The sequence below is a fragment of the Onychostoma macrolepis genome, chromosome 07 (genome assembly GCF_012432095.1).
Source record: "Onychostoma macrolepis isolate SWU-2019 chromosome 07, ASM1243209v1, whole genome shotgun sequence".
NCBI lineage: Eukaryota > Metazoa > Chordata > Actinopteri > Cypriniformes > Cyprinidae > Onychostoma > Onychostoma macrolepis.
This window is the reverse complement of record NC_081161.1, coordinates 7,656,091-7,675,920: the sequence shown is the minus strand read 5'-3', so window position 1 is coordinate 7,675,920 and position 19,830 is coordinate 7,656,091. Positions and strand designations below refer to the sequence as shown.

Genomic DNA, 19,830 nt, shown 5'->3' with positions numbered 1-19,830 from the left:
AACATAACTTTTTGCACTGAAACCAATATCTTGTGCACTAAAAATGTCTCAATGTAGATTTTGGTGAGCTTAATAGGTACGTTTACCCTATATCATTGCAAATATTTAAACTGCACCTCCATATATAAAATTGTATGTTTATCCATCCAACATACAGTACATACAAGCGACATATACTACAAAGCCAAAATGTAAACTATATTACTGGCCAGTTCTAATTTGCTGAATGTGACTTAAGGGATAGTTCACCCAAAAATGAAAAATCTGTCATCATTTAATGTCCCTCATGTTGTTTCAAACCTGTATGAGTTTCTTTCTTTTAATGAACACAAAAGAAAATGATGATTTTGAATAATGTTGGCAACCAAACAGTTGATGGTAGCCATTGACTTGCATAGTATTAAGAAAAATACTGTGCTTGGATACCCACATTCTTCAAAATATCTTCTTTTGTTCTTAAAAGAAGAAAGAAACTTGAGGGTGAGTAAATTATGACAGAATTTTCATTTTTTGGTGAACTATTTCTTTAAGATAGTATACATTAAAACCATTTTCTGTAAAGCTGCTTAAAAAAATTATGTTTATCTAAATAAATGTGAAAAACAAGTAAAATAATTTTTCTCATCTGAAAGAAAAAAAATGAAGTTTGACAATCAAATGTCTAAAGTCAAAACTAAAAATTAAATATATAAAAATATATTTTTATGAATATCTGAACATGCATGTATATCAAAATAAAGAAGGGAGCCTCAAAATATCAACATGAAATGTACGCAGGTTTCATTTAAAAAAGCAAAATTTTTAGCAAAAAGCTGAGAAAAGCACATTTTTAGCAAATATCTGATGGATTATATCCATCATATTCAGTACGATGATCCAGGCAAAGATGCAGACCCCCAAAGCTTGCACAGTCCTTTACTATGGAGTCAATTTATTGCCACATATATATGCAAAAGAATAAAGTTTTGCAAAATAATCTTTTTCAAAAGGAAAATAAAGTATTGAGGAAATAAAAAAATGCTTTGCAAACAAAAATAAAGATCACAAAATAAAAATAAAGTATTGAGAAAAAAAAAAAAAGTTTTGCAAGCAAAAATTAAGATATAATTCATTGCAAAAATCAATAACAGTTGTAAAAGAAGTTTATGAACTTTGATTCTATTTTATCTCTGCAACACATATTTTCCATGCTCACACCTACTAATTAATTTGCAACGCTCCATTTATTTTGCGTTTCAGTCAAGCATGAGCTTGCGATACTGTTTTCCCTTTGCGCTTCACTTTTCTGTGCGTCTCGCTTCATGGCTCTGTTTTGACATGGGGGGTGGAGTCAAGAAACTGGGGGGTGTTCAGTGGGCCTGGGCATGCCCCCTGCGAAGCCGCGTCATTAGCTGGAGATGCAGATCGTAACAGGTTCGAAAGTCAGCATGTTTGCTAAACTTAATTTTTTTTTGCTCAATACTTTATTTTTCTTTTGCAAAACTTTATTCATTTTCATATATATGTGGCATTAAATTGACCCACTTCCTGGATCAACATTCCCTCTGTAACATTAGGCAGTTTTCATTTAGACGATGTTTATTGTTGATGATCACATTATTTTTCATATGCATATGCATACATACGAGATCGCTCATTTCTGTGTCTTCCTCGCCTGTGTTTTTGATCAGCACATTCTAGACTCATGCAGGAGATGCATAATAGCGCCCCCAAGCATATAACAGTGAAAACATGGAAGCCTGGAAAATTCCGTGTTTGGTGGGGAAAGAGTTATGCACACTGAAAAAAGTGACCCAATTAAGTAGCCTCAGAATAATTTTATGTGGTTCACTGACAGAATTCATTCTGTTTCAGACATTTTTTGGCATATAACTGAATTATAGAACTGTCCAAAGTAGCTAACAAGTTACCAACAAATAGTACAGCATGTTAAATAGTACATACATAGCATGCTAAAGTGTTAAATGTTATTTGAGCAAAACAGTAATAAAATGTACTGTACCAGTTCACAGCCTAGACAAATGCTCCACTCTGCTCCACAATGGTAACTATAGTATAATTTAAATGGTTCTAATAATTCCAACAAAACTGAACATTTAACACTACTAAACACTATCAAGTCTCCCGCTTTTCTCATCTTGCTCAAAAACACATAAAATAACGCTTAATTTCATATTTTTATTCTCCTCATTAAGTCCCAAGCAAAGCATGCTGTCATGTGGTTTTCACAGAACGCAAAATTGTAATTTGATTTGAAGCAAATAGTTTAAATTACACCAACAAAACTTAGTTTTACTTCAAATTAACTAAATATTTTACTTTAGCTCAATGGCAAGACAGAAAAGTTAATTAATTAAAGGGTTACTTCACCCCAAAATTAAAATTAGCCTGTAATTTACTCACCCTCGAGAGATCCTACAGGTGTATATGATTTTCTTCTTTCAGACGAATATATTCAAAATTGTCCTGGCTATTCCAAGCGTTATTGCAGTGGGTGGGTGTTTCTTAATATAATTCCAATTGGATTCGTCTCAAAGAAGAAAGTTATATACACCTATAGGATGCCTCGAGGGTGAGTAAAACAGGCTAATTTTCATCTTTGGGTGAACTAACCCTTTAAGTTGGATCAAGTATAAAATGTTCTTTAGAGTAACGACAAGGCATATGCACTTTTTTTCAGTGCACACTAAATGTATTAAACTGACAGCCCTAATAAAACACCAACAGAGAAGAGAACCAATGTCACAGTCACTCCACTGATGCAGGTGAACAGAGCGAGAAAGGCAACTCACCTGAGGTGTCATCCCGTGACAGAGGTAAAGGATGGGAATGTTGTCAGTGTCTGGCCCTTGGTCGAGACACAAGTCAGTCTTCAGAGAGTTTCTCAGCTGAGAGAAAAATGGCATCATCAGAATTAAGTGGACAATCAAGTGCATGTCATTATTCGCTGTCGGCCCTCTCTTTCACATACAGCATACAGCAGATAAACCTCAAGGCTGTTTCTCACTTGCATCGTAATGCGGTTCAATTCTCCTCCTAATTACAGGTTCTAATTATAAAATTCATTTTCATAAGTGTATGCATACTCATGAATCATCTAAATGATATTCCAGCCAAAGTCCTTGGTGAAGTAAAAGAGCCGTACTATCACGCCTTCCACGTACAACTTGAACTCGTTGCACTTCTGTTTACCTGATTTTACCTCCAGAGTATAAAGAGCCTATTAGTAAAATAATTTCAAGCAGAGCCTCAAAAACAATTTTTCGCCATAGGCTTCATAGCGTATTGCAACTGTTACATCTAATGAAAATAATGTTTAAACACACGGCCGTATCAGTGACAACAGAATTCTTAACGGAAGACTTCAATGGATCGTATCTCCGTTTTGGCATTTTCCGTTGGATTCGGCTGAATACTGCTGTGCCTTTTATCACCGCGTGCTGAATTTCCAGCCAACGTGATTGACAGGCTCATCAAATGCAGTCACTCAGAGTAAAGTAATGAGGGCGAGAGCTATTTCTGAGCCCTTTACTCCCAGAATTCATTTCAATAAGGCTGACCTATTTTCCACAGTTTCTTCCTTTTAAATTGCGCCTATGAAAACACATATGATGAAATCAAGAACAGAATGAACACCTCAACCAGACAGCCTGTTTCTGCATCAGTACTGAGTCAAGTGCATTATTATTTAGTCTAGTAGGAAATAAAAAGCGAGTGAATTGTTTGGACTTGACATGCATGGCTAATAAAAACAGTACGGGTGAGTCGCGCTTCGAACGGCTAGCGGTGGGTTGCGCAGGCATCGTTTTGTCAAGCAAATTGGAAAATCCTCTTCAGATGCCTTGGACGGAACGCCGAGTGGGTGTCACACGTGGCGAGCGCTGCTCTCAAATCCTGCCTCAATGGTACAATATCTGGGCATTCACAATGAGCTGTAGCTTATTCAGCACTCACAGGAGCCGCGGTTAAAGCATTAGCCGTGTGGAGAGAAACTGTCTTGCAACTGCCACTGCTCTGACTGGACATGCAGGGTTTTATTACAACACAATCTGATTCCAGATAACACTGCACTGCTGGGAAATGAGTCTATCTGACAAGATATACAGTTATTTGCACAGTATTTGAACTCTTTATTTGCTCTTTTCATGTGCAAACTGCTTCCGTTTCATTGGGTTCGATACAAATACTCACCACTCCATATGCGATGGTGTCTGTGTACATTCTCATCTCAGGGTAAATGTTCACTAGGTACCAGCGGAAGGTCTTACACTGCAGTTTTTTCCTCAGTGCTTTTCTTTCTGCAATGTCACCGATGTCTATCCCTGAGTCCTGATGATACATGAACAAACACAAAAAGGTAGAGATACCAATGAGTATAAAGGGGCAGTTTACACAAAGAATAAAAATCCTGTCACACTCAAGCTGCTCTGAACCTGTATTGTTCAGCCCTCCCCTCCCCACAACACACACACACACACACACACATACATACACAGGTGTGTTAAAACTAAGGCCAAGTTAATTCACATAATTGACATAGCACATTTCACACACAATGGCAAGTCAAAGTGCTTTATAGGGAGAAAATGTTACACACTGCTAAAAATGCTTTTCTTACATTTTTTGTCTTGTTTCCAGTCCAAATATCTAATAATTCTTAAATCAAATAATTTTTTTTTTCCCAGAAAAAAAATAAGTCAAAAGTCAAAATAATCTTGTTAAGATTGTTTACTCACTTAATTTTGACTTTTTTTTTTTCTGAAAACAATAAAATTTTTACTCGTCTAGAAAATGCTTCTTGATTTAAGAATTTTTGGATATTTGGACTAGAAACAAGACAAAAACTCAAGTAGGAAATAATTTTTTGCAGTGCACCATTCAAGGACAAACACCTTTATATGATTAAAAGACGTTTGAGCGACAACTACGGTCTACAATTAACAAGGATTGTCTTTAAGATGTTACATGAACTTAGTCAGGGCAAATAAACAACTGAATCTTCATTTCAGCTTAATTTCGAATTTTTGAAGCAGCTGACGGGCTAAACGCGAGGTGTTTCTCCGTCTTGAAACAGGCTGACACTCATGTCATGTCGGATACATCGTATTTACGAGTTGAACGCACATGAACACCACCACAAAGTCGTTATTACAAGTGGGAAACTCGAAATTTTAAGCCCCAAGTTTCCGATTTGGGGGCGTGTCAGTGAGAAAACGTGTCGGATGCAATGGACGCAGCCAAAGACTAAAGATATGCAGCGTCGGTAAAGTTGTCGAAATGAATAAAATGATTAGTTTTTTGTAATGTACAATAAAACTATATAAGTTACATAGCCTACACACAATATTATTGTATAATTATAATAGAATATATAATTATTCAGTTTACATCACCTTCATAAATTAAATAAAAAAGGAAAAAATAAAAAACACACTGATGCACTTTCTTCATTCATTCATGTAGATGTAGAGTTTAAAGAAATAGTTGAATTTTATGTAGAAAAGTTAAATTGCCATCTTGTTCCGACCAAAGTGACTTGAACGCACCCGACGTCGTAATAACGACTTGTCAACTCGTAAGTACGAACGTCCCAGGAGTACATGAACGCATCATCTACGGCTTAGCGCTGCCTCCACTTGAGCTGAGTTATAATATTACTGTACATTAAACGGTATGCTTTACTTGTAGGTCGAACAGTTCTCAAATCGTCTTCATGTCAGAGTAATAGCTTATTGATATGTGAGACAAATGTTAAGGTCGAGACTGAGGAGCATTTTGGAAAGGGTAGCGAACTAATGTAGTGATAACATAACTTACAATCTTCATAGCTATTGCAACAGCAGCACACACATATAGAGTACAGTAAATCATGGCGAAATACCCTATTTATGGTTTTAATTTATAAATCAAACCTGAACTTGATGTTTTTAAGAAAAAGTAAAAGCATTTGTTCACTTTGGATGGTAGGGGTTAATCATAATCAAAGCTTAACTATTGAAATATAATCATTTAATGTGAACACCAGTGAGGACTAATATGTAGACAATGACAGTAAACAACTTTAAATATGTACTGCAAGATTAGGTCTGTAAATTTTGAGGAGAGTTGTTTTATGCATATTTGCTTTTTGCATTTTCCAAACTTTTGATGCAGTTTGAGAAATACAGAATCTGCTATTGTTTATCAAGTTAAACTAAATGAAAATGATAAATGTTTCTTTGGCAACTAGCTACAATAAAAACTTTTATCATAATTAAGTGAACGTATGGGTAATTTTAAATAATTGCATTATTTTGGTTTGAGCAGATGTTGCCATTTTGAAATGTCCCTGGTTGCTATTCTAACTTCTGATAACTGGTACTTCATTTAGAAACATTATTTTTCTCTTTCTCAAATTAAGATGTTTCAGACAAAATAAGTTTTAATTATAATCGATTTATAGGTTTTTCCAATGTCCTCAATATAATTTCCAGTCTTTTGTAATTTAACTAACAAAAGCCAGTTTCTTCAAAGGGATTGTCCACTCAAAAATACAGCATGTAATAAGATATTTTGAAGAATGTGGGCAACTAAAATGTTGGTTTTAGTTGCCATTGACATCCATTGTATGGAAAAAATATATGGCGATCAACATTCTTCAAATTATCTTCTTTTGTGCTCAGTAGAAGAAATAAACGCATACAGGTTTGGAACGACATTAGGGTGATAAAATGATGACAGAATTGATGATATTTTCACTGCATGTTGTACCAAGGACCTTTAGTCATGACTATAATCATAATATAGCACAACCATTCGTCTTCACAACGGAGGAAGAGATTATCAGACTGGAGATGTAGAATCAGGCTGAATTGCCATATATTATAGCGGTGATTTATGAAAATGCAGCATTGTGCTCCATACCACCGGAACTGAAATAGCAAAGAACATCTCAGTTCATGTTGCTCAGAACATAGAGTCATGTCTTTGTTCCTGCATCAACAGTCACTTCCCTTTCTCCCTTTCCCTCCTCTCAACATTCAGCTTGGGTCTGGGAATCTGCTGCAATCTCACGACGCCTTCCGCTTTCACCAGATCTTAATTGCTGTCTCGCTGATAAATGCACGAGCAGGGCCAAAGCTCCCTAAATAAATGGTGCACTGTAACATATGGTTGAAAGCAGAGCTGAGGGCTGGAGAACTATAAATGAGGTAATGGCTGCTTAATAGACAATAACAACTGTATTTCTCTATGCATTCTAATCACTTTTCTACAGTCTTTATAATCAGATTTACTTTCCAATTACTCAAAGTTATGTATGAAAGAACAGTACTGACTGTGGGCATAATTGTGTTTATGGGTCACTCCTTTTCCTGTTTTAACTTTGTAACTAAAAAAAATAAAAATGAATATGCTTGTGACATAATTTAAGAAAGTATTTCTAAATAAGGGTATATCAGACTTTTAGAAAAAAAGTTATGCACTGGCTGTTGTCAGACTCCTAGTGCAAACAAAAATCTCAAAAATCAAATTTTGGCCACCACTCATTTTTTTATTCTTTATTTTAACAAAAGAACAATGACTACAGATCACAAAAAGTGCATTCTGACACTAGATACATGTACCATAAATAAATAAAAAAAAGTTGTTTAAAAAAGTTTAAATTAAAAATATATAAAATATATATTTATCCTTATATATCAATTTTAGGTTCATAAATAGGTTCCATGTCTGATAAAACATATCCATTTCCCCTTTTGACCTGTAGGTAATATATTCCAATGAAAGAAAATCAAATATCACCATAAGCCATTCTGAGTCCGTTGGCAATTTATCAGAGATTAATTTAAGAAAAATATTCTTACAGGCAGCATAAGTAAGGAGATTAACTAACCTCCAATTTGATGCACTCTGTATAGTATTATCAGCAATACCTACTGAAATACCTAATAAAAAATTGTACTTCAATTTTTACAAATATCATGAATTATTCATTCATAAGGATATATAAGGGGAAAGAAGGAATTAAACTTGTTGTCTGGCCATTCAGCATGTAGTAAAAAGCCCTAAAATGATCCAGAATGCTGCAGCACACCTGGTCGTCAGTGAACACAAAAGGGCTCCCTTTACACCTCCTTTATCTCGCTACACTGGTTGCCAGTATCTACCCACATCAGATTCAAGCCACTGATGCTGCCATATAAAATCTGCACCCTCCTACACACATTCACTTTTACACATCTATGCCTCAGAGACTGCTGGGGTCTGTGAATGAGCGGCACTTGTGCTGCCATAACAATGAGGCACTTTCCAGAACATTCACATTTACTGTTCCTTAATGGTGGAATATCGCAAATGTCACCAGAACAACCCTATCCACCTTATTCTTCAATGTAGAATTAAGCAGTTTTCCAAGTTAAAAATAACCAGATGTGGATAACACTATAGGTCAGAAACATTAAATGTATGCCAGCTCTTACGGAAAAAAAATAAGGTGGATATATCCTTCTAAAGCCATGGTCACGTGGACTTTGAAATTCTTACAAACACTGCAATGGCCATATATTATGTCACACCTTTTTTTTTTTCCAGCAAATACAACCAGAATGAAAAAAATGCAATCTACTCCACTGCAACAGATTTAAAGTTTGTGTTCTTTCAATTCAGCTAAGATGTTGCACCATGATGTATCAGTCACATTTTCAAGCGATGCAGATTCACATGGCAGAGATCACCAAACTTGAACTTTCAAATGTAGTGAAATCTCCCACATTCACATGCATATGAATGGAAGTCAATGGAATGAAAAGTGCACTGTGACTGCCCCTTAAATCTTACAGAAGCATTAGAAGAGGCAACTCTTCCATGACCCTGGTGAAAATAAATATACTAAAATTTATTAGAAATACATGTATTTCATGCCAAGTATACTACAAATACATTTACATATCTATGTGCTTAATAAAAATTTTAATTGCAATTGTACTTTTTGTATACTAAACTGGTATACTTAAAGTCTGCTAAATTGAAAACAACTATAGTATAATTTTGTACTTAATGCACTTCAGTAGTGCTAAAGTCCAACTATATAAGACATACTTAAACTTATTTGATTGTGCTAAAGTATTACAAGCATACTTCAGGTATTAAACATTAAATATCTTGCATTTAAAGACCGATATTTTATCTGTAGTAGGGTTGCACAATTATGACAAAAATCATAATTGTCGATTATTCCCTTGAGATTGTAATTGTGATTATTAATAATGATTATTTTGAACAGATTTATGCCATTGTTTGAAGGTGCATGCCATATTTTATATATATATATATATATATATATTAAAAAAATAAAAATATATATATATATATATATATATATAAATAAATAAAAAAGGCTGAAAACACTCTTCCTGAACTTTTATTGCTTTTCTATAGCATTGAGCCTCAAATGTCAACTATACATTGGTTTGGTTTCTTCTTTAAACAAAAAAAGGTAAAATTATGCATGGTATAATAATGTTATAGTAAAACTGAAAAAAATAAAATAAAAAATGGTTTACTAAAGCTATATATTTAATTTACAATTAAACAGACAAAATTTCAAATTACAGTAACATTTTACAGTACAGTTTATATTATCAGGGCTCCAGACTAACATTCGAGAGCAGTGGCACCAGCACCTGATTTGATAGCACTGAACAAGTAATATTACAAGTTTTGTCTCTTAGAAATGTCCATTAGAACATAGTTCAGAGTAGCAGGAGCTCGAGTTGGGATGCAGATGTACTTTTAACAGTACCATTGTGAAAACTGTAACAGCCTCATCTTTTATACATAACCAAAAGTACAGCACCTCATTACCATGGTAAAAAAAGTAGCTTAACTATATGGTTTCCAGGGACGGATCTACCGGGGTAGCACGGGGTGGCAACTGCCACCCTAAGAAAAAGCTATCCCACCCCACCTGCCACCCCAGAATTATCACAGAATAAAATATAAATGTAAGCAGTGCTTCATGTGCTACTTTTCAGCCACGGCGATAACAGCGTAATGGAAAATAATGGCAAAAAAAAAAAAAACAAGTCTTTCACTAAACTGTGCATGATGGTTGCACGCGCACGCAGCGCGCCCAGTGTAGTCGGCTTCATTAACAAATGACTCTTATGAAGCGTTTTTTTTTTTGTCGAAAACACAAAGCAAATTGTTTTTGCATTTGTTCGTAAATCAGATACTGCTTCTCGGTTTATTCAGAAGTCCTCTGAGAAATCTAATCCCGCCCGGATATGTCTAAGATTCATGCCGTAATTGTTTGGTGATCCAATTCTCCAACCGATCGCTCCACTTTCATCATGGATATAGAGGCCTTTCTGCCGTATCGGACGAAACAATAACATGAAATCAATAAGAAGATGCCGATCACGAAAACTAATAGCAGAGTTAGGTAAGAACCTTGTATTGCAGTTTTCTCGATTGTTAACATAATATAACTGATTTTAGTTGGTCCATTTTCCCAAATCATTAATTCAGTTCTCAAAACACAGACACATTTCTCAAAAAGTTTAACAATGAATAAGTTAAACATTAGGTAGCAAAACTGATGACACCAATAAGAATCTCTGCATCCTAACAACGAAGAGAGGAGAGAGCTGAACGAATAATATAACCTACATGGGTTTTATACACATTCAGTATCATTACAGTACAGTACCAGTACATTAGATGATGGAAATTTCCATATTCTATATGTACAGTAAACTGTAGCACATGTTGTACACCTTCAAACGTGTGACTGTCAAATTTTATTTGTAATAATTTTTTATGTGTAGCTACTGCATGAATGAATGACTGACTGAATGAATGAATGAATGAGGCATTTATATAGAGCTTTATTGTGTATTGCAATTTACTGTATGTGGTGCATACCAAGTTCATATACAATTCTTTGGTATTTGAACTTTTCTAGTGTTTTTCATCTACTGCAAGATTACTTTACAGTAGTAAAATGAAAATGATCTGTTCCCCAAAGTCCACTGCTGAATTATCATTATTATCTGTAATTTAATTTATGTTGTATACTGTAATAGACATTGAGCTGAAATAATAATAATAATAATTGAAAAGTTTGAAAGGCACATTTATGCTGGCTTGTCTTAAAGTCTTGTTTAAGAAACATAAATAGTTTGGTCAGTTAGATGTTCTAGATGTTTGCTAAAGTGTTGCTATCTGGTTGCTAGGATATTCTGGGTGGTTGCTAGGCTCTTGCAGTTGTTGGGGTCTTGCTAGACTATTTATAGTGTGTTCTGGGTGATTACAGACATTCCCACCTCTGGTAATAACAGAAAATTAAACATTGTTTTCAAAACTGATCCAGTTTCAATGCTTTCATATTATTGTATTTCTTTCTAATGTTAGGAAATTCAAAAGTGTTACTCTTAAACTTGCACTAAAACATGATTTATACCATCTAAGTAGCCTATGTAATATTAATAGAACCGCAGAAACATTTATAACCTGTTGAAGTTTTTTATATTGTGTATTGACTTGGTGCCATGATGGATATTGAAATGTTATTTATTTTTCATTTTAAACAGTATAGATGATTACTTAATGGTAATGCAATATTTGTGAACAACTGTGCATGTCAGACAACCAATCCCCAAAAACCATGGATGGGGCTTGCTTTGGTGTTGCCACCCCTCATAGACCCCATGCCACCCCTTTGCCACCCTAAAAATTATTTTCTAGATCCACCCCCGGTTGGTTTCTATGGGGTTTGCATTGAAAAACAGTAGCCTAAAGACATTGTCAATTACAAATCCACATCAACTGATAGAATAATTAACAAAATAATGTAATTATATTCCATTACACCTTTAACATATTTAGTATATTAATAATATAATAATACTCAATATGAATATCCGACTTTTCTGCCACCGCACCATTGTTACCGTTAGTGTTACTACAGTAAAACTATGGTAAATATGGGTGATTTGTGGATTGAAACGTCTTCTAACTGGATCATTGTTGCACTGTTTCTGCTGCTTTCTGCATCAGTGTTGATGAGAATAACAGCTCCGATTTATTTGGCTTTAAACTAGTTTAAATTATAGAGACGTGATTTATAGAGAACTCTTGCGCTGAACTCGAGTGCTTCTTACTGGATTTCACAGCGTTGTTTAGTGCGTGATCGCGACTGGTCACTGTAATAAACGCATGCGCTCTAAGCTCGCGCTGCGCTGTTTTCTTTTGAGGTGAGTGGATAAAAGGTCCGTGTGGAGCGCAGTTCAGTTCAGATATGTCAGTAAATATGTTAAAGTATTTTAAACATATTCCTTTTTTACTTGAATTTTAGTCAGTGTGTAGTGTGTATGCTTTGGCATAAAAAGACCTACAAAGACTTACAAATCTCAAAGTCCACTCCAAAGGGAGATATTTTGTTTTTAAAAATTCCCTTTTCAAGAACTACAACAAACGGCTCGTTTGGACTACAGCGTTGTTTTCCAGTGTTTGTGACATCATAAAGCGGCCCATTAGAATATCATTAAAATAATTCCTGCCTACGGAAAATTGAATGGTTGGCAGGTGGGGAGAACACTTGGTTGAGCACTGCACATTTCAAAATCGAAACCCGGTGCAGGTGTTTTTATATCACTGTATTTCTGAAAGAAACCAACTGCCTTCAGAAAATTATGGATGTCATTATCAGACATTACAAGCAAGTACTGAAACACCGTCTAAGCTGTTCGCCAATCACAACGCACTGGGACAGCTAACCAATCACAAGACATTTCGTTTTTCGGACCTTCATCAAACCCGGAACTAATCGAGCCGTTTGTGCCAGGCTGGGGAGAAAGGTATTGTAATAATGTAAATTATGTGAAAAATAATGCGATTTTCTAACCACCAAGCATGAGAGCATGTTCTAGTATACCCCCAAAACAAAATCTAGACTTTGTAAAAGAGCACAATAGGACCCCTTTAAAATAATATAAACAATACTCAACTCCTATTAAACCTAAATCTTGTATTGCAACTTTTCTCCCTTTGTGTCCTTTGGATGAATTGTGTTTTCGCATTTCTCATTTATAAGACATGTTAGGATAAAAGCATCTGCCACTTAAGTGAATGTAAATGTCAATAGGACTTTCTAGCGGTAAGTACAGTAGCTGACATAATAGACCTCACCTCTTGTGGAATGTTCCAGGCCATGTAGACGTGGCTTTTAAACTCATCCATCCACACTTCAGCCACTCTCAGAGCATTTCTGCGCACGTGGGCAGTAAGATCCTCAGTGTAGGGCTTGTGGGCGCGCTCAATATGGGCGATACGGGCACAGGGCAACACCTCTACACTTCCTCCACACTGCCACACCTGCATAAACACACAAAGAATCTAAATAAAAATACATTTTCATGCTGAGAAATAAAAAAGGCACAATTCTTGGCAAGACAGAGGAGCAGATGAAGTGCAGAAGCTTGTATGACGATCTTGCGTAACATTAAAGACTAAAGCTCATTTGGACCTCTTAAAAACACCCAGATTTCCATGAGACCATAAAAAGTCTGAATAGGATGATAATATATGGCCTGTGGAATAAATATTTAAAATCAGAAAAAGATAATGAATGTACCCATACATGTGAACACTGACTCGGTTCCAAAACTAAGTGAGGCAGCTGTCCTCTATGGCAGTATCCTAACACAAATGGAAGCTCACAAGTGACTGATTTAGAACACCCTACATAGACAGCAGCTCTGTGCAGTGATCAAATAGAGCTTCACAGAGTTTAGAGTTAGCATGTTGCTAAGCTAACTACAAATACAAAATACTGGTTAATCTGTCTATTTTTAATATGATCAGACCAATTTTCCAATAGTTCTTAAAGGGTTAGTTCACCCAAAAACTAAAATTAGACCATGCTTTACTCACCCTCAAGGCATCCTAGGTGTATATGACTAATCCAATCAGAAGTTACAAATTGAACTGGCTCTTCCTAGCTTTATAATGGCATGGGTGGGTGTTTTTGTTCAGCAGTGCAAAAGTCATCCTACTTCCTACGTCATCCGCCGAAACGGCTTCCGCCTACGACAAATAGCGGAAGTGAGAGAAAAGTCTTTATAACGTTTTAAATATGGAATATTTTTTGTACAAAAATGCATCGATTCGCTACAGGAGGCCTTTATTCACCCACCGGAGCCATGTGAGGCATGTTTTATTATGGATACGCATACTTTATTTGACTTCTTTTGGACTTTTGAAAAAAAAAAAAAAAACCTGTCCACTGCAATTATAAAGCTTGGAAGAGCAAGGACAATTTTTTATATAACTCCGACTGGATTCGTCTGAAAGAAGAAAGTCACCTAGGATGCTTTGAGGGTGAGTAAATCATGGGCTAATTTTCATTTTTGGGTGGACTAACCCTTTAATATTTAACAAATGTGGACAAGGCAGGCACACTTTAGCATACTTTTAAAACGAGCACTTATTACCAAAAGAATACTTAAGTGCAATTAAATGAAAATGTATGATAATTTAAAAGTATTAAATCCATATTAAATACAATTACCTGAATTGATTTTTGACCCCCTTAAGTAAGGCTTGAAAGTAAAACTTAATTAATACTTAGGAACATCTTTGTGTAATTTCATAATTATGTCTCTGAAATATGGTTAGCATACTGTCAAATGTACTGACAAGCATTTAAGGTAAACTAAAACATAATTGAATGTATTTTCTATTGAAACCTGTAAGTCATGCATTTAATATATTTGTAATTACACATTTGTAATGATGAAGTTGCAATTTAGTACATTTGAAATATATTACCTTTATATGTAATATTGAACAATACACTACAGTTGAAATTATACGCTACGTGTGTTTTTGTATTTTTAGACAACACATCAAAATAAGTGTACTTTTTTTAAAGCACGACAAAAGATTATTAAGACATAATGATTTAAAATGTACTTCAAAGCCATACAAAAAAGTAAAAAAGTGTAAGTAAGTGACATTTTGCTTAATGAATATTATCTGTATTTGTTTTTAAATAGATATTTTTCTCAGTTTACCAACCATTTTGGATTCATCTGTCACTGAGCAGGTCACATATTTACAGTATGATGCCTCAAAATGATACCTCCATAGGCAGCCAGGTAAGTGTTAATATTGAGTTTTCATGTATATGTCCTGCTGAAAAAAAAAACATTGTGAATTCTGGCTTATACTACTCAGCAACTAGCAACAATATTCAACTTAGTTGAACAGGTTGGTTGACCAATGAAGTCTTAGTAGTTTATTTAAAAACTATGGTGGGGACAACAGCAAAGCAGTATCCTAAACTGAGGACCTGTCCAAAACACAAGAGTACATTGGTGAAAAGCTACACTGTATTGTCTTAAAAAATTATAAAGCTGCATAGGGCAAAGAGCTCTTACAGCAACAATGAAATATGCACCTAACTACTATCTATATGTAGACAAAACTTCCATTGCCCTGTCAAGATGAGAAATGCATTTTGAAGGCACTGTTATGGTCAGCCAATTTTCAGCAACCACAGTCTGTGGAAAAATATGACAATCAGAGAGGTCAGGACTTCACTTTGAAGCCAGCGGAAAGATATCAAGATTGTGTTGAGTGTATTATGAGGCTGAGCAGGAGAAGCTATCAAGGATGCCCGATATATGTTTCACTCCAGCAGGTGCACTCTGCTCTCACTGTGGGGAGGAAGATGAAGCTGTCATTATAGCTCAAACAGGACTCCCTGTCAATGTATTGCTCACTTTTAAAGCATTCACTCCGATAGCCATTTGAAGCCACACAGTCATTCATTTTCAATGAGATTTGGCAATTCCCAGAAACATGAGCAACTGTTGCTGATTCAAAAAACGATTGACACTATCAAGTTTGGAATAATTAAGACTTTGTTTTTCTAAGTTTTCTAAAAAAGTCCTTTCTGCTCACCAAAGCTACATTTACTTGGTCAAAAACAAAAATAGTAATGTTGTAAAAAATTATTACAATTTAAAAAATGTTTTATATTTGAATTTTAAATGCAATTTATTCCTTTGATGTACAGTAATTCTGACTTTTCAGCATAATTACTCCAGTCTTCAGTGTCACATGATCCGTCAGAAATCATTCTAAAATGCTTATTTGGTAAGAAACATTTATTTTTATTTTCTTCTTTTTTGTTATCAATTTTGAGTTGATGGTTCTTAATAATTGTGTCCCTGGACCACAAAACCAGTCATAAGGGTCAATTTTTCGAAATTGAGTTTTATACATCATCTGCAAGCTGAATAAATAAGCTTTCCGTTGATGTATGGTTTGTTAGGATAGGATTTGGCCGAGAAACAAATATGAAAGTGAAAGTGAAGTGACGTGTGACCCATACTCGGAATTTGTGCATTTAACCCATCCAAGTGCAAACACACAGCAGTGAACACACACATAACGTGAACACACACCCAGAGCAGTGGGCAGCCAATACTGCAGCGCCCAGGAGCAATTGAGGGTTCGGTGCCTTGCTCAAGGGTCTCACCTCAGTCGTGGTATTGAAGGTGGAGAGAGTGCTGGTTATTCACTCCCCCCACTGACAATTCCTGCCAGACCTGAGACCTGAGACCACGACCTTCGGGTTACAAGTCTGACCCTCTATCCATTAGGCCACAACTGGAATCTGAGGGTACAAAAATCTAAATATTGAGACAATTGCCTTTAAAGCTCTCCAAATGAAGTCCTTAGCAATGCATATTACTAATAAAAAAATACGTTTTAATATATTTACGGTAGGAAATTTACAGAATGTCTTCATGGACACTTCTTTACTTAATACCCGTGCTACTTAAGACTAGTTTTGTGGTCCAGGGACACAACTGTGCATTTTTTTAAAGTAAGCTTTAAAAAAAAAAAAGGATATTAAAAATTGTATTCAACAAGGACACATTAATTTGATCCAAAGTGACAGTAAAAACATTTATATTCTTACAAAAGACTTATATTTCAAATTAATGCTGTTCTTTAAATGTTCTATTCATCAAAGAATTCTGGGGAAAAAAGTATCAAGTTTTCCACAAAAAAATTATATTTTGAACATTACTAAAAATAGGAAACATTATTAATAACTGAGCACAAATAATAATTGATAAAAAAAGAGCAGCAATTCAGTATATTAGAATGATTTCTTAAGGATCATTCAGAAATTCAGCTTTGCCACCAGAGGAATAAATTACATTTTAAAATATACAACCCAAATTCCGGAAATGTTGGGGTTTTTTAAAACTAAACGTTTTAAAACTAAAAGACTTTCAAATCACTGAGCCAATATTTTATTCACAATAGAACATAGAAAACATAACAAATGTTTAAACTGAAAAATTTTATACTTTTATCCACTAAATGAGCTCATTTCAAATGATGGTCTAAAAAAAAGTTGGCACGGGTGCAACAAAGGGCTGAAAAAGCAAGAAATTTTGAAAGGATTCAGCTGGGAGAACATCTAGCAACTAATTAAGTTAATTGACATCAGGTCTGTAACATGATTAGCTATAAAAGGGATGTCGTAGAGAGGCAGAGTCTCTCAGAAGTAATGATGGGCAGAGGCTCTCCAATCTGTGAAAGAGTGCGTAAAAAGATTGTGTAATACTTTAAAAACAACGTTCCTCAACGTCAAATTGCAAAGGCCCCTTTGTAAGGGACAAGACCAAAGACCTTTGTTGGATGACTGTGGTCTTCGGGCCCTCAGACGACACTGCATCACTCATCGGCATGATTCTGTCATTGACATTACTAAATAGGCCCAGGAATACTTCCAGAAACCACAGTCTGTAAACACAATCTGCCGTGCCATCTGCAGATGCCAACTAAAGCTCTATCATGCAAAAAGGAACCCATATGTGAACATGGTCCAGAAGCGGCCTCGTGTCCTGTGGGCCAAGGCTCATTTAAAATGGACTGTTTCAAAGTGGAAAAGTGTTCTATGGTCTGACGAGTCCAAATTTGACATTCTTGTTGGAAATCACGGATGCCGTGTCCTCCGAGCTAAAGAAGAGGGAGACCTTCCAGCGTGTTATCAGCGTTCAGTTCAAAAGCCAGCATCTCTGATGGTATGGGCAGCTTGCATGTTTTGGAAGGCACTATGAATGCTGAAAGGTATATAAAGGTTTTAGAGCAACATATGCTCCCCTCCAGACGACATCTATTTCATGGAAGGCCTTGTGTATTTCAGCAGGACAATGCAAAACCACATACTGTAGCTATTACAACAGCATGGCTTCGTAGTACAAGAGACCGGGTGCTGAATTGGCCTGCCTGCAGTCCAGATCTTTCATCTATAGAGAACATTTGGCACATCATTGAAATAAAAATATGTCAAAGACGACCAACTCTTCAGCAAAACTCCAGAAACTCATAACCTCGATGCCCAGACGTCTTCAAACTGTTTTGAAAAGAAAAGGCGATGCTACACCATGGTAAACATGCCCCCGTCCCAACTATTTTGAGACCTGTAGCAAGCATCAAATTTGAAATAAGCTCATTTTGTGCATAAAATTGTAAAATTCCTCTGTTTAAACATTTGTTATGTTATCTATGTTATATTGTGAATAAAATATTGGCTCATGTGATTTGAAATTCTTTTAGTTTTCATTTTATTCAAATGTAAAAAACGTCCCAACATTTCCGGAATTCGGGTTGTATTTAATAGATAATATACATCTATATTATATATATATATATATATATATATATATAATAGAAAACAATTATTTTAAACTGTAATATTTCACATTATTACTTTTTTATTACTGCTACTGTATTTTTGATCAAATAAATGCTTGGTGAAAAAAATCCTTGGTGAGCAGTCACGATGCAGCAAATCTTGTGGGAGTGTCGAAAGCGATCCGCTGCCTGTTTCAGTCAGACACAGCGATCGTGTGTGAACGCCTACTACAGTAGCATCCAGCAGAGCAGTAGCTCACTGACCTTGAGCGATTTAATCGCTGTCAGTGTGAACACACACTTAAGAGAACAAGAGATCTGGTCAAGTACACACGCCAATCACTCTCGGTTGTGAGAGCACCTGCCTTGACTCGTGTAGCGCTTCGGTAAGTGACTCTATGAGGTGCTTGAAAGGGGCGAAAAGAGTCAGTCAGTTCAAATCTAAAATCGCACCAGGCTACAGTTATAAGCTGGAACACAATTAGGCCTTGTTTTGAGTCAATTACGAGCGACCATTCAATGAAATCAGCAGTTTCTATGACAATGGCACACCAATGACATGCAGACTTGGAAACAGCACATAAAATTCACTCCCTTGGAGATGTCTGAAATCAAAAGGTCCAAGGACAACCAGCTTGGATGGTTTCCCAGTTCAGAACGGTGCAATTAAAAGCATTTACTACTATATACTTAGGTGGCAGTTGTTAAATTGAAAGAAAAGAGGCAAACCAAATCCTCGGTGTGGGTGGAATTGCTGTTGTCATGGTTTATTGTCGTTGTTGACCATGGCGTGCATTAGCAGTCGCACTGCACTGATATTTTCTCCTGTATAATTTACCCTTGTCAGACTCAATGTTTGACAGTCACTGCTCTACCATGAGTAACATGCGCACTGAACTGAGTAGTGGGTGGTTTAAAAATGTCTGTTTCTCAAGTATGTGCGTATATATGTGTGAATGTGTGACCGCCTGCTTTTATCCCTCTTTTCTGCCTGCCAATCCTCCTACGGACGCTCACGGTTTCCCGAAACTAGAGCAGCCCTGCCATTTGTCGGTACTAACTTTTGTCTCGCTGTTTTTTTTTAGTCTCCGGTGTGCTAACATTTACTCTCAAATGATCATCCAA

General features: G+C 35.7%; 1 protein-coding gene across 1 annotated transcript in view; it reads right to left on the bottom strand.

Moving 5' to 3' along the window:
• The window catches only part of galnt18b (UDP-N-acetyl-alpha-D-galactosamine:polypeptide N-acetylgalactosaminyltransferase 18b), a 125,923-nt gene that overhangs the window by 27,743 nt on the left and 78,350 nt on the right, over nt 1-19,830 (bottom strand). The window contains exons 7-9 of the mRNA XM_058781538.1: nt 13,171-13,356; nt 4,192-4,329; nt 2,793-2,888 (exon numbers count right to left, since the gene is read on the bottom strand). Coding sequence (XP_058637521.1) covers nt 2,793-2,888; nt 4,192-4,329; nt 13,171-13,356 — 420 coding nt within the window. The remainder of the gene's footprint in view (nt 1-2,792; nt 2,889-4,191; nt 4,330-13,170; nt 13,357-19,830) is intronic.